At 41.5% G+C, this 22,932-nt stretch overlaps 1 protein-coding gene across 7 annotated transcripts in view; it reads right to left on the bottom strand.

Moving 5' to 3' along the window:
• The window catches only part of dnmt3ab (DNA (cytosine-5-)-methyltransferase 3 alpha b), a 66,882-nt gene that overhangs the window by 15,073 nt on the left and 28,877 nt on the right, over positions 1-22,932 (bottom strand). For 2 of the 7 annotated variants that reach the window (XM_017421545.3, XM_017421546.3), the window contains exons 5-9: positions 20,962-21,008; positions 18,545-18,691; positions 5,671-6,033; positions 527-685; positions 215-322 (exon numbers count right to left, since the gene is read on the bottom strand). In XM_017421545.3, coding sequence (XP_017277034.1) covers positions 215-322; positions 527-685; positions 5,671-6,033; positions 18,545-18,691; positions 20,962-21,008 — 824 coding nt within the window. Of the gene's footprint in view, positions 1-214; positions 323-526; positions 686-5,670; positions 6,034-8,473; positions 9,098-12,317; positions 12,405-12,526; positions 12,617-13,150; positions 13,560-18,544; positions 18,692-20,961; positions 21,009-22,932 lie in introns of those variants that run through there. The other 5 variants (XM_037977816.1, XM_017421547.3, XM_017421548.3 and 2 more) reach the window with 5 other exon arrangements.

Below are 22,932 nucleotides of genomic sequence, written 5' to 3'. Positions count from 1 at the left end.
AACATTTTCTTCGAGGCTTGACCAAAACAGCTACAACTTTGTTATTTCTCTGGCATGAAAAGGCCGACAGCAATATGCATTTCTTCAAAGAATACTAGGCCTATATTGTCATAATCGGGAAGTTTTTACACATTATGTTGAATAAAAATAACAACTATCAGCAACGATAAATGTCTCTAAACTGCGAACCAAGCTGTAAAACATAAACACTCACCTGTAACACTTCATAGATTGCTTTTTTGTACATGGGCTGTTTGTTGTAGGTTGGTTGGTGAAAGGCATTATTAAAGGAACTTAAAGGCAGAAGCTTCTCCACACAGACCTGTTAAAACACACCCAATATTTCTTTTCACTTCACATGTTAACATACAATATACGCTTGTGCCTGGATAATAAATAGTGTTAAAAACGACAACCCAATTGAGGAAACATACTAAGAAAAGTTTGATCGAAAACCTGATGAAACTGAACTGGAGGGGGGATAAACCATCTAACAGAAATATTAATGTTGGCTCTGAACGCTCACCACAGAGAACTTTCCATCTCCAAACCACATGACCCATCTGGTTCCCTCGGCAGCTCTGCTCCGGCCCGTCATCCACCAGGATACGATGCGGCCCGGCCACCAGGAAAATCCTCGCAGCTTCCCCCAAACCAGCTCCCCGATGCCAAAACCACGACCGTCCTGCCGCCAGAAGCCAAACACAAATCAGTCACTTTGGATTAAATGTTAGTGCGGCGAGAGTTTCGACTTCTGAATAGTTACATCGAGTAAATAAAAGGAAAATAAATAAAACCAAAATGAAAGGCCTGACACACGTTGCCTCCTGTTTTACACGAAGATCGTCTCGTAGTGAGAAATAAGGGCGCTGTGACCAACTAGGTCAAAACTTGGAAATAACATTATGTAACAGAATGTGTTGTGAATGACTCTCAGCTACTACCACACCTAAATTTAGCACAATGTCGGTAAAACTCACTGAGTTGTGGCCATTTTTCTGTAGCTGTGGTGGCCATCTTGAATTAGATTGACTCCAGAGATTAATCAGTTGTAGACGTACATCTAGTAAATACTTTCTGAGAGTTTTATCAAAATCTGTCCAGTGGTTCACGAGATATTTTGCTAACAGACAAAGAGGATTGAATCCAACAGGTAATGTAAGCATAAATCTCACACAATGTATATCTCTCAAAGTATGTATTGGGAACAACGGTCAGCTGCCACCAAAGCTCAGTATTTGCAAAGCTGACTGAGTTAGAGCCATTTTTGTGTTTTCTAAGGTCAGTTGGCTGTGGCGGCCATCTTGAATTGGATTGTCTCCAAAAGTTAATCGACTGTAGATGTCAACCCAGTGATTACTTTCTGAGAGTTTTGATAAAGTCGGTTAAATGGGTCACAAGCTGTTTTGCTGACAGACAGACTGTGTTGACTTAGATAGAGGCAGATATTAACTATAAGATGTCAGTCAGTCTCAGCTACCACTAGTGCTGGGCGATATAACGATACATATCGTGGGGACGATAGAAAAGTGTCTATCGTGGTATATTTTCTTCTATCGTCTCTATTGTTTCTATCATAATTGTATCAATGATTCATGTAAATATTTCATAACGTAGGCTACGACTAATGTATTAGTGTTGTCACTTTGCATACATTCAGTTTATATAAGTGATAAATAAGAAGAAAAATAACTATTTTGCGAAGAACCTCCGTTTTGCGACATGACGCTGCTTTACGTGTGGGTTTGCGACATACTTTACGGCAGCGGCTTTCTGTGCGGCGCGGTGTTTTCACCATAAGTGCTGAAAGATGGAGACGCAGGAAGTATCAAACCCGGGGTCGCAACAAGTAGAGACAGCTAGCAGGCAGCCCAAGAAGAAAGACTTTTACCAAAACGAGGGGGACGTCTGTGATTTGGTTCAAGAAGTCGACACAGAGCAGAAAAAGGTAATATGCTAACTGTGCTAATGCTAATGCTAACTCTGCTAATGCTAATGCTAACTCTGCTATTAGACTGTTTTCTCATCTGACGCCAACACAACAAACCTCCTCTATCACTTAAAGAAGAAACACGAAAAAGAATATTTAACAATCCAAAAAGTGCAAACAAACAAGTTGTAAAAGAGCCGGGAAAGTTGTGAAAAGTGAAACTTTAGCCGGCCGAAGATAACGGAGTCTGTTGTCATTTGATACTGTTACGTTGTAACAGGTACATATATATTGCTGCACTAAAATGCAGCAGATCTCATTTGTGAAAGTTCAGTTAAATGTCACTTCGAAATAAAGCTTGAAAAAGGTAAGAAATTAGATAATTTTTTCATATTTTTCAGAGAATAACTCACAACGTACGTAATTGGGGTATATCGTGATATATATCGTTATCGTGATATAAAATTATCCATATCGTGATATAGGATTTTTTCCATATCGCCCAGCATTACCTACCACCACTCTTCATTTTAGCTCAATATCTGTAAAATCTTTGTCATTTTTGTATTTGCTACAATGACTTCACTCTGGAGGCCATCTTGAATTGGGGGTGACTCCAAAAGTTGTAGATGTGCAGCCATTGATTAGTTTCTGAGAGTTTCAGTAAAAAACCTTTATACTGATTCATGAGATATTTTGCTAACAGTACAGACAAACAAACACACGCAGAAAAAACATTATCACTCTTTTGCCTTTTATGGCAGGCAATGAGAAAAAAACAAAACAAAAAAAAACAAGTAGGGTTTTATTACACGTACATTCAGGAAATCTTTACCACAAATTACTTTTTTTTTAACTTATTTTCCCAGGTATTTTATAATAGTTAGATATTTATAAGACAAAAAATATCAAACAAAGATTATCACAACTTGTAAAATAAAATGTTACAGAAATTCCCAAATTTCCCTGCTTTTCCCTACAATACAACTTTGGCAGATTTCAGACTTAGGACAACATGGCGGACCAGGCCTTTTATAGAATCCAAATAAATAAACTACAAAAATGTGCTCATGGGTAATCTTGTTCAGAAATATTGGGGATTACATGCTAATATTGCTCCCAGAAAGGGCATTTTGAGCTAAAATTTGATGTGGTAGTAGCTGAGAGTTGGAGTTTTAGTTACCCAACGTTAGGATTTGAGTTATTTTTTGAGTAATCTTTTGTATTAGGTTTATTGTTAATCGTGTTTCTGTAGTTCTGTTTTATTTCTTGAGATCCGTGTGTTTTGTTTATTCCCTATTATGTGTAGTTTTGCTCCCTGTGCCCTCTGTTCCTTGTGTCATCACTCACTCTCCCTCAGCCTAATTTAATCATCTGCACCTGTTCCTGATTAGTAATCCCTCACCTGTGTCCACCTGCTCATTAATCTCAGTCCATAGAACCTGTTCCTCAGCTCCATGATTCACTGGTTTGTTTTTGCTACATCGCACTGTCTGGGCTTCCTCATGTTCGCTGTAAGCTCCATTATGTGTAAGTTTGTGTTATTTCGTTTCTGCTGCCACGTCAGCCTTTGTGTTTTTGTTTTATTTAATAAATTAGTTTTACTTCTGTCGGTCTGCATTCTGGATCCAAATCCTCCAAAAACCTGATACCCAAACTCTGACAGATGCAAAATATTGCAAACATTATTTTCAAGCTTTAGACAAAATTGGCTTAAACTTGATTTGTCAACACAAGGTGTAAATAAAATGTTACTAAAAGCAATTTTAACATCATGAGCTCTGAATGTTTTCAGTAGGTAACAAGTCCAGATCAGCAACTGGACCAGAGCTGGGGGGGGGGGGTTCTACCCACCACCATTTGGGATAGACTGTAATCCCAGCAACTATTATAGCTCTGTCAGATTGAACTGCTGCTGTTTTATCACAAATTCTTTGAATTGACGGATGACATTACTGTCAGTTTATTACGAATATTCCATTTATAACAAATAAAACAAAAAGTCAAATTAAAAACCCACATCCAGTAGTTTATAAAGGCTACATCAGAAGTTTAGACCATGTTTGGGTATTTCATTGTTTTGATCTTGTGGTTGGAAGAGAAGTATTTAAATCAGTGGAGACAGTCCAAATCAGAATTCAACCCTGAGCCCGCCCCATGTTTCAGCTGTAAATTATATTTAATGGCTCATAGAAACTTCAAGCTTCCTAGTCCTGATTTAATTTTGATGCCTCCGTATAAATAAGTCAGGTGTGCTGACTACTTATCAATATGATGTTGTAATCATTGCAGCTCAAGTCACTTAACTGGCCCAAAAATAGTAAAATGTATAACATTTTGAGGCTTGTACTGCTCAGGAGTCATGTATTGCCTGATCACCTAAATTTGAACCAATCAGAACCAGAGCAAAACACTTTAACAATGGCCTTTGGGTAATGCAGCTTAGATGAAGCAGCTGTATCTTACAGTTATGCCCCTTTTACACCGGCTCTAATTCAGAAGTCCGGCTCTACTCCGCTCTACTCGGCTCGGCTCGGCTCGATAAAGAATGCATCGCGTTTACACCAGTTTGGTCGGTAGCAGAGGAACGCCTCCTCGTGTTGCGGGAGGCGGGGCCGCGGTGCGGGGGGGTGGGGGGTCGTTGGTGCACTATGAAAACTTGGCGCAAGTTGTGTAAACAACGGAAGCGCTATGGACAAAGTTGGCCCTGTGTTGTTGCTGGTTTTTAAACTTCTGGTGATTCTCCTGAGACTTCAGGAAGAGAGGCGCAGTGGAAGAAATGCTCTGGATGCTGCGATTGTTGAGCAGAGTAAGACAGCTGTTATCCACTGGAGACTTCAGGCTTTACAGCGCCTTCAGCTGGAGGACAGACAGCATAAACGTTGCAGGGTAAGCTAACGCTGTTGTTTATATTCCTACCGTCGCTCTTTATGCTTGCATCTGGTCACACCCACGACCAATGAGTGAACAGGAGCTAAGCTGGCACCGCCCACGAAGCAGGGCCGGCCCGGCTCGCCCTGCTCCGAAGCAGGGACCAAAGAAGCAGGGCCGACCTCGAAAAAATGCTGATGGAAACGCGCGCAAAGCGAGCGGAGTAGAGTGGAGCCGGGACCTTTAGAGCCGGTGGAAAAGGGGCATTAGTGACGCTGCGTATCAGCAGGTTTATAAAAAGCAACAGTATGCTTAGGATGAAAACTCAGAACTGCTGATACTGTGTACCAGAAAGTACACAGTATCAGCAGTGATCTGGACCCGTACTACAGAACCATGCTGTTTGAATCTGTGCAAAACAACCTTTTAGACTTTTAGTCTTTCTTTAATAGACAAGGCCTTTCCTGAAATTCCTTCAATGTGCACTAATGTTCATCCATACCCTCAGAGAGGCTGGCATTTGAAATGTTTTTTTTATTTGTTTGTTTGTTTTGTTTTGTTTTTTGAGTTGATAATTGTTTTTAGAACCTGAGTCATAAAATGCTAAAACCGTCCCTAAAGCAAACACACACACACACACACACACACACACACACACACACACACACACACAGAGTTTTATGAATCCCAGCCTTTTGGAACTACAAACACCTGGTGTGTAAATCTAAATGAGGCTAATCTAAATGACAACGACTTATACTCCCTCTAAACGTAAGTCCTTGTTCTTCCAATCAAGCTCTTTGTTGTGACATCCTGTTGTCTTATGACAATCCACAAACTGGTGTGAATCAGGACCAAAATGGCCTTACCTCGTACTCGGGCTCAGCGTCTGCAGACTTGGGGGAAGTTTTGTCCTCTCCTCCGATGGTGACGGGCTCTGGGGTGGTTGCCACTGTGGGGGAGGCTGGGTCAGTAGGCTGCTGCTGCTGCTGAGGAGGCTGCATGTGTTGTTGCTGCTGAGGCAGAGACGACTGGGATTGTTGCTGATACTGAGGCTGTGACAGAGATTGGCTGTGCTGAGACTGAGGCTGCGGCTGAGGCTGAGGCTGCTGTTGTTGTTTTGAAGGCTGTGGGTGTTTGATTATCGAGACCTCCTCCTTCTCAGACTCGGTTTCATTCTTGTTGTCCTTCATTGTGTTCATCGCTGACATGAGCTTGGCCTTTTTCTCTGCCTGAAACAAAACCAAGTGGCAACATAAGTAAGGACAGAACTTTTTACATGCAGCATGCAGTCACTGAGTTTCCTGGAGTGCAGCTGTTGGGTTCACAACTTCCTCTTGTCAGTCGCAGAGTTTTGTCACATAAATCGTGGACTTCTTCAAAACTATTTGTCAGACAAATAATCTCTCAAAATTGTCAGAGTTGTCGCTTCAAACCCATCTCATATTCCTTTTTATAATAATAATAGTCCTAGAGCTATATTTTGACACATGCATGAGGGACAGGAAACATCTACACCTCAGAATGTGCAGCTACTGCCCCAAATTTCAACATAACTTTGAAAAAAGTAGGAACATTAAAAGAAGGAACTGTAAAAGAAATGAAAGATGAGCCAAGATCAATTATAGAAATATGACAACTCACGTTCAGGTTTGTAGAGAATATTTTAAGTTAAAATACAACCCCTATTCTAAAATATTCGGGACATTGTGTTTGTCTGTCTCTTTCCTGTCTTCTCAAACCCCAGCCAGTCAAAGCAGGTGGCCACTCATCCTGAGCCTGGTTCTGGTTCTGGTTCTGCTGGAGGTTTCTATCTGTTAAAAGGGAGTGTTTTCTTTCCACTGTCACCAACGTGCTGCTCAGGATGGGAGGCTGCTATGAAGTAAAGATTCAACGCAATCTGCTGGCTTCCTTAGATAGATAACTTTTACTAATTTTATAATGTATGTTAATGTTTTTGTACAGTGCCCTGCAATGACTTTTGTTGTGAATTGGCATGATATAAATAAATTAAATTGAATTAAATTGTGTAAAATGTGTAAAAAGAAAGCAAAAAACAAATACAGAATGCAATAATTCTAATTTGCAAATCTCATATACCCATATTTCTGTCACAATGGAGCATAATAAACTATGACATTGTACCATTTTGAGGAAAAAATAAAGTAATTAAAAATTTTATGAGCCATTGACAACAAAATGCTGTAAAAGTACGAAACATAAATAAGTAACAGCTGGAGGAGCATTTTGCAACAACTTAGGTTAATTAGCAACAGGTCAGTAAGAGGACTGGGTATAAAAAAAAATTGAAGGCAAAATGTCTTAGAAGGGGCAGAGTCTGTGCAAAACTGAATCTAAAAATAGTGAAACAGTTTTAGAATAATGTTCCTCAATTGAAATTTGAGAAGTCTTTGAATATCCCATCATCTGCAGACCATAATATCAAATATTTCAAGCTCAGAGGACAAGACTGAAAGTCAGTATTGGATGTCTGTGATCTTGGGGCCCTCAGGGGCCACTGCATTAAAACCAGGTCTGATTCTGTTCTGGACATCACTGCATGGACTCAGGAACACTTCCACAGATCATTGTTTACTTTGTTCAATTGTGAATAAAACATGGGTTTATAAAATTTGCAAGTCATTATATTTTGTTTTTATTTTCTTCTACAGAACTGGGATTGCACAACTGAGTCTGTGGACGCTTGGGGGTTCACTGTTTACGTTCTGGGGGGGATTTGAGAGAAAACCTAATGTCCCATGGCAGTGAGAGACACACTCGGTAAAAAAAGACAAAAAAGTGCTACGTTCTGGTGTGTGATTTGTAAATGTACCAAAATGAGTTGTGGGAGTAAGAAGCGTTTGTTTAAAAAAGATTTAATAAATGTAGATAATTCTGTGACAGTCTGTCTGAGCTACAGACCTCCTAAGAGGGCTGGGTTTTCTCATGGGTTTTGCCAAAACCCTATTGATCTCCAGTATTTTTTTTTTTTTTGTACAAATTTTGTGTATGTTGTGCAGCGAACCACTACCAAAAGTCATAGCGTACTATTTGTGATTGAGCCGCACATTTTGGTGAATAATCTGCATGTTTTGTTTCAAAGCTGAGCTGCAAGATACAAGACAAAAATGTTAACAGGATAGTAATAACCCTTAATCATTAAAAACCTGGTCCACATCGACTTATCTTTATGTCTAGTGTACTGCAGTAGATTAAATCGATAATGTGGGGGCAGATCTCAAAGCTGGGTGCAAAGTGGCAACAAAAATAATGTGCATGACCTAGAATACAGCTTTGCAAGGTGTGCACACAAAAGTAGGCTGTGATTAAAAAAAAAAACTAAAAGGCTGCTCAATACACAACCCACTGATTGCAAACACAAATTTGCACATTTTTTTGTCACTGCAACTGAAAATTCACCCATTTTCTCGCATTTTTGTGTCGCCAGCTAGTTTCCAACAGTCGCAGCCCAGTGAGATGCTCATGTGACACCAGGATACATGTATAGCTTGGTACACAACTTTTCTAAAATATAAAGTAACCAAACTGTAATATCTTAAAACAAAAAATAAATAAAAGACGAGGAAGAGATAAACAAAAGCTTCCTTGGTTGTGGAAAATTCAGACAGAAATATCCAACAGGGAAATTTACAGAGCTAATTCAACATTCACCTGTTTTAGTGTTGGATAATTATCCTTGGCCCACAGTTTTATTGAGCTAAAACTTTGGGACGTTGTCACACAGCCCTACTTCCCGTTCCATGCAGGACTCTGTACAACTAGAGGCTACAACACAGGAAGAGCTTGGCTGCACAATCCAAGCATTGCACCTCATCCCTGCAGAGTAAGTGCAGTGGGAGTCTGAACGCCTTCTTGTAAACATGTTTTTATCCCTGCGGGTCAAGTCGACCGATCGACAGCACTGTGCACAGAACCTCTGTAGTGTCCAGACCTGCAGCGCTGCAGAGCAGAGTTCACCGAGTCTGTGGCACCGAAGCACCAGGTCGATCACAGAGGACAAGACGTAATCCTCGACAGCTGCGCTCACTCTGATGTCCGCCTCTCAAACACACGGCTGGAGCTACACGAACACACACGCTGACTTTTTCCTCAAACTCGCTTCTCTTCGCGCGCGCACGCAGTGCTGAGCGTGCTACGTGCCCCATGCGGGAGCATCGCTGCACAGCTGCGCTTTTATGTCCCTCAAGAGTTTCTCTACTCGTCGTGCTCCGACGTACTGTCAGCAATGGAGAATCAGAAAAGTGGACAGAGTGTGGCACAATCCCCTCCTCGTCCCCGGTGCGAACCGTAAACAATAGTGCCTTTAAGAGGACGGGGCTGCCTTGACTGCGTGGGGAGGAGTTTCGGTGCAGAAGAGTAGAAACACGTGCTCCTCAATCAAGAAGCTCTGCTGGAGTTTATAAATATCTGCACTGTAAAGCTGGATGGATGGTCCAAAGCCTTAGGCCACATGTGTTAGGCTTCTGGGCTCCAACACAAGCAGACCGGAGTTCGTGTTTAATATCCTGCTCAGATGGTCCAGGTGGTAAAGTATGGAGAGAAAAAAGTCCTGTAATATACACAAATGTGTATTACATGACTTACAAATGCACACTGTAATCCACACATAATTATTTAGCAATTTGAACACACATTAATCAACTCACAACAACTGCACACTTGTGTTTAACGATTCGTATGCACAGGAAGTTCAGCTTTCAAGCCTGTGAGCTGTCACATTTGTAAGGCTGAAGGTAAAAAAATCTGTATGTATATATCCATGGTTCTTTTATTGTTGGAGTTCTAAAGTTGCTTTTACTCATGCTCAGATTGCTTGATGCATGGGTGTGGATTCTAACGCAACTACCCAAACTGCCCTACACATTTGTAAATCCTTTCATACACAGACGTGGATGGTACGAGACCTTTTTTCTTTTCTCCATAGTGAACTGAAAACCCTAACAAATCTCCATTCAGTTGTAGGAATGTGGAACAATCAGTAACCACTATCAGGGGGAATGAGATGTTGACGTTCACAAGAAGAAACTCCCACACTGACTTACTGGAAGCTGACATTTATACATTTAGCGTAAAGTGAGCTTGTTTTTCCCTAAGTTTAGGTATTTTTAGAGACATGAAAATCAAGCGGCAGAGCGACTTTTTCCTGTTTCCTTTTTTGTTGCTAGCAGCTAAAGTTTTTGCCGGTGTCTGTGTGCGTGTATAAGTTTGTTAGCAAAATATCTCATGAACCATGGGATGGATTTTAATGAAACTCTCAGAACATAATCATTGATTGTGCATCTACAACTTATTAAGTCTTGGAGGCAAAAAAAGCTGTAACTGTCGATCTCACAGGTAAAATCTGATGTGGTAGTAGCTGAGAGTCATCTGCAACGCATATTTGAGTGCAACGTTTCTCGATATCCCAGGTTAATTTGAAGGTTTGCCCAAAACGGCTACAATTCTCAGTCTAAACCTCTGGTATGAAAGGCGGCGGGTGATATGCATTCCGTCTAGAAATGCTAGGCCTTTATATCATTAATTTTTTTGTCACAAGGTTTTTTTTTAGTTTATTTTCTCCTCATTGTCAGGGAGAAAGTGAAAATGCCAGTTGGGGGAGGAGAGAAAGTACAGTGACTATAAGAAGCACATATTTGTCTCTGGGCTTCTTCTCGGTCGTAAGAGCCCCCTTTTGGGGGCCTCACGGTGTGTGTGCGGCTGCACCAGCAAGACAGGCCTTCTGAGTCTAGAGGGGAAAATAGGAAAGGAGGTAGAAGAGATACAAAGCAGCTTTTATCATTTACACATGCCTGCCTGTCTCTGACAGCTCAGAAATGCCACTACTCTTTACCCCCTGTCACTCTCTAGCGAAGGACTATTAGCGAAGATGACAGCAGGCAAAACAAAGAAAACGTGTTCAAGATGCACATTTTACCGTCTGGAAGAAAAAAAAAAGAAAAAGAATGCCATAGAAGACTAAGCTTGGAATTTTTAGGGAATTTCTTTTGGACGGAGTGAAAACAGAGGCCGCGCAGGCTTCAGGCAGAGCAGAGACACATGTTGGTTGCACAATAGAGGATAATCTGAGCACCATGATACCCTGAGGGCTCACAGGGTGACAGAGTGCACTGGGAGGCAGAACAAAAACAGAACAGATACTGGTGTCCGAGGCATGCAGATAATACTTCGCTAATAGATCTGGGCTGTACGTGTTAACAAATAGTCACATGGACTGTGCCGTTACAGATATTTATAAATGTCAGTCCTGTTTAACAAGATTGTTAACTGTAAGAGAAAGACAGAAGTCTCAAAGGGTCAAAGACTCGCATGTGTAGCTGCATAAATGCAAACACTATGGAGAAAAGTTTCATAATATCTACAAATGTGTACAACAGGATTTATGCATGCGTACAACAGTTTGTGCATAAGTTACTTAAGTGCTTAAGTCTAAGCAAGTGTAAAACAACTTTACAAACCCTCCCTTCAGGTCAAATGGACCCGAAGTTACAAGGGCTTCAGGAGGGCTAAAAATAATGAAATATTGATTTTTCTTTACAAATGTGACAGTTTTCAGACTTGGAAAAGGTTCACATACGTACAAATTGGTAAATACAAGGGTGAGAATAGCGTGACACGCAAGGATTGGGTTATATTTGTGCACGAACCAGCTCACATGCACACAGGAAGTTTCTTTCTTCAGTCTCACAGAGGAACAAATGCAAGGAGATGGGTCCAGCTGCAGCTCACCGGAGAAACTCTCCATTTCTGGACACACCTAATATCCAGCCACCGGTGATACATTTTCTGTAATTATATATGGAAACTACAACTACAAGCGTCTAGTGGACAAACTACAACTTCCTCCTGGTGGTTGCCTGTGGCTGGAGATGGCGTTTTTCCAATCCTGTGGGCTGGAAATTTTCCCTCTGGTCTGCAGCTCGGCGCTGCTGAACTCATGCTGCGTTTAAGGGTTGCTGAAAAAGCTGGTCAAAACGAATTCTCATCTAAATCACCTCCCATCATTCATATGCCTGTATTTCACAATTTGTACTCACGGGAACTATTTCAAGTGTGAAAACTGTCTAAATGTAAAAATCTGTGTCAAGATATTTCTTTTATTTTTAACGGTTCAGTTTGTAACATTGTTTTACAAACGCTCCGACTGCTTGATATCGGTGTGTAGATCAGAATACACATTTATCTCTTACACACAAACTGTTCTACATATTTGTAATTCTTGTATTTTACATATTTGTTGATGTCCTGAGACTTTTTTCCCCCTCCATAAGACACTGATGTGCCCAAACATTTTGGATTAAAAACAAGCATTTTTTTTTGTTGTTGTTTTTTGTATGAGAAAACAAATCAAAGTTGCAGAAAATGTGCCACTGCATAAAACCACAAAAGCACGCTGAAGACTCTGAACAAAGAGGGAAATGTCAGTGAGCACGTTTTTTTCATTTTTTTTTTTCACACACAACATTGAGTCTTTGAACACAACACAAAGGAAATTGACCTTTGAATGCAGCAGTTTCTCACGTGCAGCAAGCAGGAAAGACAGCGGGGACAGTTAGTGTCTTCAGCGCAAAGACTTTTGGCTTCTCTGTAGAGCGAGACCCAAGAAAAGACGGTGAAACCTTCCTAACTCATAAAAGGTGCAACTCACTCCAAAATCTGCCACTCAATACAGGATCCATAACAGAGGATACATTGTGTTTCATTAACCTGGTTTTAGTAAAGATCCCCTCAAAAAATTCCGGAGGCCTTCAGGGGGTCGCACCAAAGGAGGTCATCTGGTTCTTTTTTTATTGCACCCTTTCAAGAGATAATTATAAATATTTCAGAGCCGGCCACAAACGCATAACAAGAATTCCTCATTACTCCACACGCTGAGTTATTAAAAAAGCTCACTGAGACAGCTGCTTGCTTTAATATAAAGCCTTTCAGAACCCTAAATAATCCAATTTACTCTTCTTACAAATTTAGACTTGACTCAAACGGAACAACGTTTCGCAGAGATGAGAAGGACACCGAGGCCCACAAAACACAGCAAATGTTCTGTCAGCTCAAACTTTTCCGGCTCTAAAAAAACAAGCTTTCATGGCAAGAAATTAAAAAAACATATTATTTCACCCAACAGAATGCTACTCTGAAGTCTCTAAGTGCTGCTATGAAACAGGAAATAGTCTCAGCACATGTTCGCCCCACAGGAGAAACTTTTCATGCCAGCAACTTTTCCCAAACATGGCTAAAGCCTGCTCCCTCTTCCCTTTTTTTTTTTCCTCCAAGAGGCGGATTCCTTTTAAGCCATGCAGCACAGATGGTTCATAACAAGTCGTGTGGAAATACCTGAGGTCAGCATCGTCCCCTCACTGGAAGCAGGCTAATCATACATGCACCCTATCTCCCTGTGTTATCGAACAAACAATGCAGGGCACATACCCATACAGCCAGCGTGCGACCCTTGAAATCCGGCGTGGGGGTTTAGTTTTTTTCACCCCCACTCTTGGGATAGAGGAGATCGCTTAAGAAAGAAGGAAAAAAAAAAAAAACATGAACATTTCTTTGTCTGGGAATTCGGGGTCAGGTGATTGCTCAGGGAATTCTGGTTGGCTAGAAAGGACTTGCAAATGTTGGCGACGAGCCACAGGCTGTTTTGCAAGGATGGCTGGAAATCTGCTGCGAACCTCATCTTCACCCTCATATCCACGGCGCAAAGTTCATTTCCATAGTTGGGGGAGGGGTGCGGAGAAGAATGGCAGGGGCGAAAGCGGAGAGGAGGAGGAGAAGAAGTAGTCCACTGTAACACATGACGCACACAAAACGTGCAAAACCTGTAACTCTCTCCCCACCGTGCCCTCGTGCTGCAGGAGCATGCAACAGCAAAATCCTCTGTGGCAAAAAGAGCGCTAAAACTAAAACCTCAAAGCATCAAAGAAGTACTCAGAGAAAAACTATGATGCTGAATTAAATCACTAATAATCCAAGACATGTTAGATAAGAAAGGGGAGGTAAAACATGTTGCATCAAAGTTTGCAAATTCTCTTAAACTTACTTTATTCAGGACAATTCACCTCAACTTTAAAGACATGAACTCACTCACTAGCCTCACATTTGATCAAATTGCACTTGCAGGACCCCAACATATCCTGCTAATTTGGCAATATTTCTTCCCCAGAGACACTTTTATGGCCGCTCCCAGAGCATTTTTCCCAACGAGAAGAGGGGGGCACAGGGAGAGGGCGCAGCAGGAAAAAAAAAAAAAAGGAAAACCTTTGTCAATGCCAATAAAATTCCCTTTTTTGTAAAAGATGAAGTTGATCTATACCACATTACTGCCACATGTTCTGTTTAAAGTGGCTTTAAAAAGCAGCATGGAGAAGCTCACATCTGTAGATATTTGATTGATATTAAAACTAGAGAAAGGCTGAATGACCTCGCTGAAGTCTACTGAAGAAGATGAAGTTAAAACATTAACAGAAGCTAAAAGAAACAGGACGGCAGTTCAAAGGAGCATAATGGTTGCTAAAAGCTAAAGGGAACAAAACTGCAGCTGAAAGATCAAAGAAGCAGAACAATTGCTGAAAGCTAAAAATAGTAAAACAAGCTAAAAAGAGAAAAGCAAAGGCCAAAAGCTAAAAGGAGCACAACAGTCATTCACAGCTACAAGCAGCAGGACAGTGGCTAAAAGCTAATAGAAGCAAAATGGTAGCCAAAGGCTTAATGGACCAAATACAGTAGCCAAAATTAAGCAGAAAAACAATCACTAAAACCTAAAATTGGCAAAACAGTAGCCTAACGCTAAAAAGAGCAAAACAATGGTTTAAAGCTAAAAGGAGCAGAACAGTAGCTAAAAGCTAAAATGACCAAAATGATACACCAAAGATTTGTCCTAATATGGTGTATTACAATTTTTGGGTTAGGTTTCGGGTAAGGGTCAGGGTTAGGCTACAGAAATGAATAGAAGTATACACGATCATAATAAGGATAGAAACACAAACCTTTGTGGGTGTGCGTGTACGTGTAACTCTTGTATCACTCTGTTAGTAAAATACCTTGTGAACCGCTGGACAAATTCAAATGAAACTTTCAGGAAGTAATTCCTGAAAGAAAGAGTGTCCATTTCTTGGACACTCAGGTGAGGAGGGGGGTGGAGCTGTCAACTGACCACTACCTGGTGGTGAGTTGTCCCAAATGGTGGGGGAGGATGCTGGTCAGGCCCAAAAGTATTGTGAGGGTCTGCTGTGGCGGAGTCCCCTGTGAGATGGAGCTTCAACTCCCACCTCCGGGGAAGGTGGGGGACATTGAGTCCGAGTGGGCCATGTTCCGTGCCTCCATTGTTGAGGCGGCTTATCGGAGCTGTAGCCGCAAGGTTGTCGGTGCTTGTCGCCGTGGCAATCCTCCAACCTGCTGGTGGACACCGGCGGTGAGGGATGCTGTCAGAAAAGAGAAGCGGTGCACCATCAACACTGTTTATGGTGTGCTGCTGACCTCAACTCGGAATCTTGTGGGTAGGTGGGCAGAATATTTTTGAAGACCTCCTCAATCCCCACAGCATGTCTTCCAGTGAGGAAGCAGAGCCTGGGGACTTTGGGTCGGGCTTTCCAATCTCTGGTGCTAAGGTCACCAAGGTGGTTCAAAAGCTCCTCGGTGGCAAGTGTCAGGATTCAGTTTTGTTGTGTGTTTTTTTTTTTGTACTTAGTATTTTTGTTTCTAGTTTCTTTTTGGGTTTGGTTTAGTGTCTCTTTTGCTGTCTTCATGTTTCATCTTCTCTGTGCCTCTGCCATCATTTTACTTCTCCTCAGTCTCTCCACTTGTCACTGGTCCGTTGTCGCTTGTACACGCTATCTAGTTGGTTCTCTTGTCTTGCTTCGTTCGGTTTTCTGGATTTTGTTATGTTTAGTTTTTGTTGCCACGTCAGCCACTTGTTTTGTGTTCTTTTAAAATAAATTCGTTTTTTCTCCCTGACCACGATGAGTCTGCGCTCTAGGTTCACCTCTCTCGCCACCCAACCTGACAGCAAGGACTCTGGACGAGATTCGCCCAGAGTTCCTTCAGGCTCTGGATGTTGTGGGGCTGTCTTGGTCGACACAACTCTGCAATATTGCGTGGACATCGGGGGCAGTCCTCCTGGATTGGCAGGCCGAGGTGGTGGTCCCCCTATTCAAAAAGGGGAACCGCAGAGTGTGTTCCAACTACAGAGGGATCACACTCCTAACCCATCCTGGTAAGGTCTATTCAGGGGTTCTGGAGATGAGGGTCCATTGGATAGTCGAACCTCGGATTCAGGAAGAGCAGTGTGGTTTTCGTCCTGGCCGTGGAACACTGGACAAGCTCTATACCAGGGGTGGGCAACCCTGGTCCTCGAGGGCCACCATCCTGCATGGTTTTACTTGTTTCTCTGCTCCAACACACCTGATTTGAATCAATGGGTGATTAACAGGCTTCTGCAGAACATGAAGAGGTAATTTAACCACTGAATCAGGTGTGTTGGACCAAGGAAAGAAGTAAAACTTGCAGGATAGTGGCCCTCGAGGACCAGGATTGCCCACCCCTGCTCTATACCCTCAGCGGGGTACTGAACGGTGCATGGGAGTTGGCCCAACCAGTCTACATGTTTTGTGGACTTGGAGAAGGCGTTTGACCGTCTCCCTCGGGGAATCTTGTGGGGGGTACTCCGGGAGTATGGGGTACCAGGCCCTTTGATACGGGCTGTTAGGTCCCTGTACGACCGGTGTCAGAGCTTGGTCCGCATTGCCAGCAGTAAGTCGGGTTTGTTTCCGGTGAGAGTTGGACTCCGCCAAGGTTGCCCTTTGTCACCGATTCTGTTCATAACGTTTATGGACAGAATTTCTAGGTGCAGCCAAGGTGTTGAGGGGATCCGTTTTGGTGGCCTTAGGATGTTGTCTCTGCTTTATGCAGATGATGTGGTCCTATTGGCTTCATCAGACCGTGATCTACAGCTTTCGCTGGAGCGGTTCACAGCCGAGTGTGAAGCAGCTGGGATGAGGATCAGTACCTCCAAATCCAAGACCATGATCTTGAGCCGGAAAAGGGTAGAGTGCCTTCTCCTGGTCGGGGAAGATGTCCTGCCCCAAGTGGAGGAATTTAAATATCTCGGGGTCTTGTTCACGAATGAGGGAAAAATGAAGCAAAAGATCGATAGGTGGATTGATACTGCGTCTGCAGTGAAGCGGGCGCTGTACCGGTCTGTCGTGGTGAAGAGAGCTGAGTCAAAAGGCGAAGCTCTCAATTTACCGGTGGATCTACGTTCCTACCCTCATCTATGGTCACGAGCTTTGGGTAGTGACCGAAAGAACGAGATCGCAAATACAAGCGGCTGAAATGAGTTTCCTCCGCAGGGTGTCTGGGCGGGTTAGGGTGTCCCTTAGAGATAGGGTGAGAAGCTTGGCCATCCGGGAGGGGCTCAGAGTAGAGCCGCTGCTCCTCTACATCAAAAAGAGCCAGTTGAGGTGGCTCGGGCATCTGATTGGACGCCTCCCTGGTGAGGTGTTCCGAGCATGTCCCACCAGGAGGAGGCCCCGGGGAAGACCCAGGACAAGATGGTGGGACGATGTTTCTTGGCTGGCCTAGGAACGCCTTGGGATTACCCCGGAGGAGCTGGCCCAAGTGGCTGGGGAGAGGGAAGTCTGGGTCTCCCTGCTTAGGCTGCTGCCCCCGCAACTTGACCCCGGATAAGCAGAAGAAAATGGATGGATAGATGGATGGATGGATGAAGTAATTATTGAATGTACGTCTTAACTAATTAACTTTTGGAGTCAACCCAATTCATGATGACTACCATAACTAAGTGACCCAAAAAAACACAAAAATGGATATAACTCAATCAGTTTTACACATATTGACCTAAAATGTGGTGTTAAAGTAGCTGAGTCATCCAAAACAAACAATCTGAAAACTAACAAACCACACACTTGTTTAAATTTTACAATTAGAATCAGCTCTGTTTATATGTCAGCAAGACGACACATTCAGGAAGTAATAATTCAATGTACAGCTAAAACTGACGCACATCTTTGGAGTCAATCCAAGTCAAGATGGCCACCACAGCTAACATTAGCTAATAGAAAAATTACTATAACTTAGACAAATTTACAGACATTAAGCTAGAATTTGATGTGGTAGTAGCCGAGAGTCCTTTACAACACATACTTTGAGCATGACACCTCACAATATTTGAGCCTTTTCATCATAAGAAGTCTATAGTGGCATGAAATGGGGTGAGTGATATGCATTCCTTCAATGAATGTCTTTAATTATTCTTTCATTGTGGAGATTCTTCAACTAAACTAAAAGAATTACAAAAGCCTATGCCCGACAAGAGCGAGCTCTTTTTTCGTTTAGTTACAGCCAGGAACCTTTCCCATTTCCCTTGAGCTGTAAATTGTCAAGCAAATATAGCAACAAGGAAACAACTGCATGTCAAAGATCAAAAGCCGCGAGAACAAAGCAAATCCAAGTTACATCTCTTTTATTGAAGACGAAGGATGAGACATAAAACAGATGTGAGCAACACAGATGCATGTGATTTCTCCTCCTCTCACACAAAAGACAAGAACAAAGCCAGGAAATGCAACCTATAGAAATTCCACTGAAATAAATGGTACCTTCATGAGATATCAAATGACCCATCAAATACACTTGAATGCACCAGGAGCCCTATCTTAAACCCACGCAGCTTCAGTCAGTCTGTGGTGGCTGGGACAGAACGGGGGTACTCACCTCCATCTTCCACTTGGCCATCCACTCCTCCCTGGTCCGTTTGCTAATGTAATATGGGTCACCAGCCTGGAAGGTTATTCTGGGCATGGGCCTCTGACGAAGGCTGATCTCCCAACCAACTCCCCCTCGTTGCCTGCCTCGACCTCCCTGTTTAAGGTGTAAAAAAAAAAAAAAAAAAGTTAGCTGCTAGTTTTTGATTGACCTATTTTATTTTTTAATAAAAATGTTCAATTATGCATCTAATCTGATGCTATAAGTGTTATATGGCAAGATATTTGTGTATTAAATAGATATTTTTGACATTGACGATAATTTTTTTCCACACTAGTTCGCGACTACACTGCACTAATTGCACATTTGGTTGTGCAAGTTCACCAAACTCTAACTAGTGGACCACTACTTGACATGTTTTACTTGTTAACTAAAAGTTAAAAGATGTCAACTAATGTGCCTAAAATGTTGATTAATTAACTAGAAAGGCCAGATTTTTAGGTCATACTAGTCAACAAATGTGAACATTTGACACTAGTCAGCTTTTTGACATAACTTGTATTGACTAGTGTTACTAGTTAGTGTTTGTTGAACTACTGCACAAAAATCATGAACTACTGTGACCAAAGGTTTAAGTAGCACAGTGTAGTCGTGGACTAGTAGGCACAAAATAATGCTTGATGTCAAAGATATCAAATAAATGCACAAAGAGCTTGCCATACTTGTGGGTAATTTGACTTTAAAAAATTAGGAATGTCTACATAAAAGTGATTTATTTTGTGAAGGGAGGCCACAGAGACTAATCACAGCTCCTTACCAACAGTGTCAAGTCCAGCTGATATAAAATGCTCCCAAGTGTATTTGATATTTCAACTCTATCCACCATTAGGTACCATTTTTTTCACAATTTCAAAGGCTGCGGAACAACTAAGTTTGCCAGGTGGCTCTTCGAAATCTTCAAGTCTAGTAAAGATGCAGGCAAAGATTATTTTCACGACAGACCTTGGGGCTAATATTGTAGAGAAGCACATTTAGTCAAAACATTATTGCTACAAGAGTTAGCTGTCTTAAGAATAATGTTTATAAAGAAAAGGTTTAAGTACTGGCTATGAGTCTTAAACACTGATCTCAACACATTTATATTTTCTCCAATAGCAAAAACAACAAATCAATAGGAGAAGAATCTTTTTTTATCATATTATATTTACCAGTTATTTAAGTAGTGTTTTAATTTGAGTAAATAAAAAAATCAACTCAATAAATATCCACAGATAAAGATAAAAATGTTATTATGCAAGGTGCTTAAAATTGAGCAATACCATCAGTAATAGTTATTATCTGCTGCCAAAGGAAATAATGTATTTTGCATGTGACAGTGTTTTTGTTTGACTGTAGTGTTAGCAAAATATGTCAAGAACCATTGGATGGATTTCTATTAAACACTCAGAAAGTAATCATTAGATGCACCTCTGCAACTGATTAACCTTTAGAGTCAAACCAATTCGAGATGGCTGCCACATCTAATTAACCTTAGAAAACATAATAATGGCTGACTCTGTCAAATTTCCCGGCGCCGAGATAAAATTTGGTGTGGCAGTAGCTGAGACTGATCACCAATGCCTATTTTAGGCAGGTAACCAATTGGGCGAGAACATTGTTTAAATGTTGACATTACCTGTTGCTGTCAACTTTGTCTGTTACTCAAACATCTCATGAACCATTTGATAGGTGGCAGGCAATATGCATTCCTTCAAGGAATGGTAGTTTTTTTATACGCCCGACCTAAGACAGGACCTATTATGGTTTGGTGCCATCCATTTATCCATGTCTGTTCATCCGTCTGTGTGCGAGCTCTAAATTGATAACCCTTTACCATCGAAATATCAAACTGCATAGTGGAACACCTCATGAGTCAAGGATGATCCCTATTGATTTCAAAGTCATGGGGACAAAGGTCAAGGTCACAGGTGACCCCTTGGTGAAAACCTTGCCTATGCTTCAGTTTCACATCCAGGTAACCGAAATGTTAAATTTGTAGTTCCCCAGATTATGCCTACAGACAGGCTTATTATGTACTGTTGGCGGTACTCTTGTTAATTATAATCAAAAGTAAAAATGTAAAAAAACAGCAACAACTCTGGGTTGACTGACATTGACACTTTACCAGTGCCTGATTGACTGAGGGCAAATAATCTGCTTTCTTCAGTTGAAAATGTAGTTTTGGTACTCTAACAAAAACCTCTGTTCTGTAATCAACAAAGCCACCGATCTTACTAGTGACCAGAGAACACACAAATTGAGACAGGAAACATAATTCAGTCTCCAAAAAGAAAAAAAATGGAAGCTGCTGCCATCCAAAATGTGACAGAAACCTTAAGAGTTACATCAGCCAGAGAAGAATTGACACACTGGTACAGAAATCTTACCTCAGTCTTGATTGCGTCACACCCCTCATCCTCCTTGTGCTCCACATCTAGAGAGAAGACAGCGACACAATGGATGGTTGGAATCATTAATAGGAAGGAGAGAAGTGATTTTGGTTGTCCTTGTATCTATTAAACTCACATGCCTTTTATTCATCAATAAACAACATAACACATTTATTGTGTGAATGTTGAGCCAGCAGTTGTTTTTCAGTCTAACTAAAATATTTTACTTGATTTACAAATATTTTCCCCATAAAAAACACTGAGATCTCTTCAATTCCGTTGTTCTCTTTGAAATCTGCTTCAGGATTCTTGCTCAGGGTGAATGGAGACAAGGAATACCAACAACTGAATAAAGAAGCAGGGGAAAGACTGAAAATAAGGAAGTTTGGTTTGTGGTAAAATCTAAAAAAAAGTCATTATTGTATCTTGATTGCATTTTGGAAATTGGAAGCAAAGAGCAGTATTATTGCTTGTCTTATGCTACTTTCAGCTAGCCTTTTACTACTTTAGCTTTTAGCTCGATTTTTCTACTTTTGGCATTTAGCTGGAGTTCTGCTCCTTGTAGCTATAACAACTCAGTTTCAGTTTCTTTAGCAAATTTCAGCAATCACTCAGCACCCAGCATTTACGCTGCATTTTCTTCACATGAACTGTTTGTTGGATAAAATTAAAGGGATGTCTGTAAAAAGCTTGAGACGTGGGGACTCTGGGAAGCTTCGAGTTTGTAGCTAGAGCTAAAACTCATCTGGGATGTGTTCAGATATCCCAGGAGGATTTAGTTCAATCCTGAAGGTGTAGAGCAGCTGTCCAGGCTATGGTGAGAGTGGAGAGTGGCCAGGTTGACTTTGGCAAACATTTAATATCTGACCTTATATTTTCCCTTCATGGACACACGGCTGGCTGCTGTTAGCATGGACCTGCTTTTGTTGCTGACTCTAAGTAGGACAGGCTTCACCTGTGTGACTTGGGGGCTGTATATACTCTCCCTACAAATGTTCAAAGCCTGAGCTGAATCAGAAAAGACTTAGAGACACACCGAGCCGAAGTTTGAGTCTTAATTCACTCAAGTGCTTTAATTAAAATATAAGAAAGATGACCTCAAACTTCCAAAAGTATCATACATTTCCTTGATCAGGTGAACAAATTATCCTAATCAAACCATTTGATCGGAAAACAGCTGTGATAGCAAAGTGGAAAAAGACTATGGTGGACGATAATGTTTTTATCAGGCTGTCTGTATAATCGTATCAGTCTGTTGCCAATATATGTCATGCACCACTGTAGTGCTGGGCGATATAACGATATATATCGTGGGGACGATAGAAAAGTGTCTATCGTGGTATATTTTCTTCTATCGTTTCTGTCGTTTCTATCATAATTGTATCAATGATTCATGTAAATATTTCATAACGTAGGCTACGACGAATGTATTATTGTTGTCACTTTGCATACATTCAGTTTATATAAGTGATAAATAAGAAGAAAAATAACTATTTTGCGAAGAACCTCCGTTTTGCGACATGACGCTGCTTTACGGCAGCGGCTTTCTGTGCGGCCCGGTGGAACACCGTATTCTGTGTCGGCATTTAAGTCATAAGTGCTGAAAGATGGAGACGCAGGAAGTATCAAACCCGGGGTCGCAACAAGTAGAGACAGCTAGCAGGCAGCCCAAGAAGAAAGACTTTTACCAAAACCAGGGGGACGTCTGTGATTTGGTTCAAGAAGTCGACACAGAGCAGAAAAAGGTAATATGCTAACTCTGCTAATGCTAACTGTGCTAATGCTAATGCTAACTGTGCTAATGCTAATGCTAACTCTGCTATTAGACTGTTTTCTCATCTGACGCCAACACAACAAACCTCCTCTATCACTTAAAGAAGAAACACAAAAAAGAATATTTAACAATCCAAAAAGTGCAAACAAACAAGTTGTAAAAGAGCCGGGAAAGTTGTGAAAAGTGAANTAGCC

Source organism: Kryptolebias marmoratus, linkage group LG10, assembly GCF_001649575.2.
Source record: "Kryptolebias marmoratus isolate JLee-2015 linkage group LG10, ASM164957v2, whole genome shotgun sequence".
Taxonomy (NCBI): domain Eukaryota; kingdom Metazoa; phylum Chordata; class Actinopteri; order Cyprinodontiformes; family Rivulidae; genus Kryptolebias; species Kryptolebias marmoratus.
The sequence above is the reverse complement of the archived record's forward strand: the minus strand, read 5'-3'. Positions and strand labels throughout refer to the sequence as shown.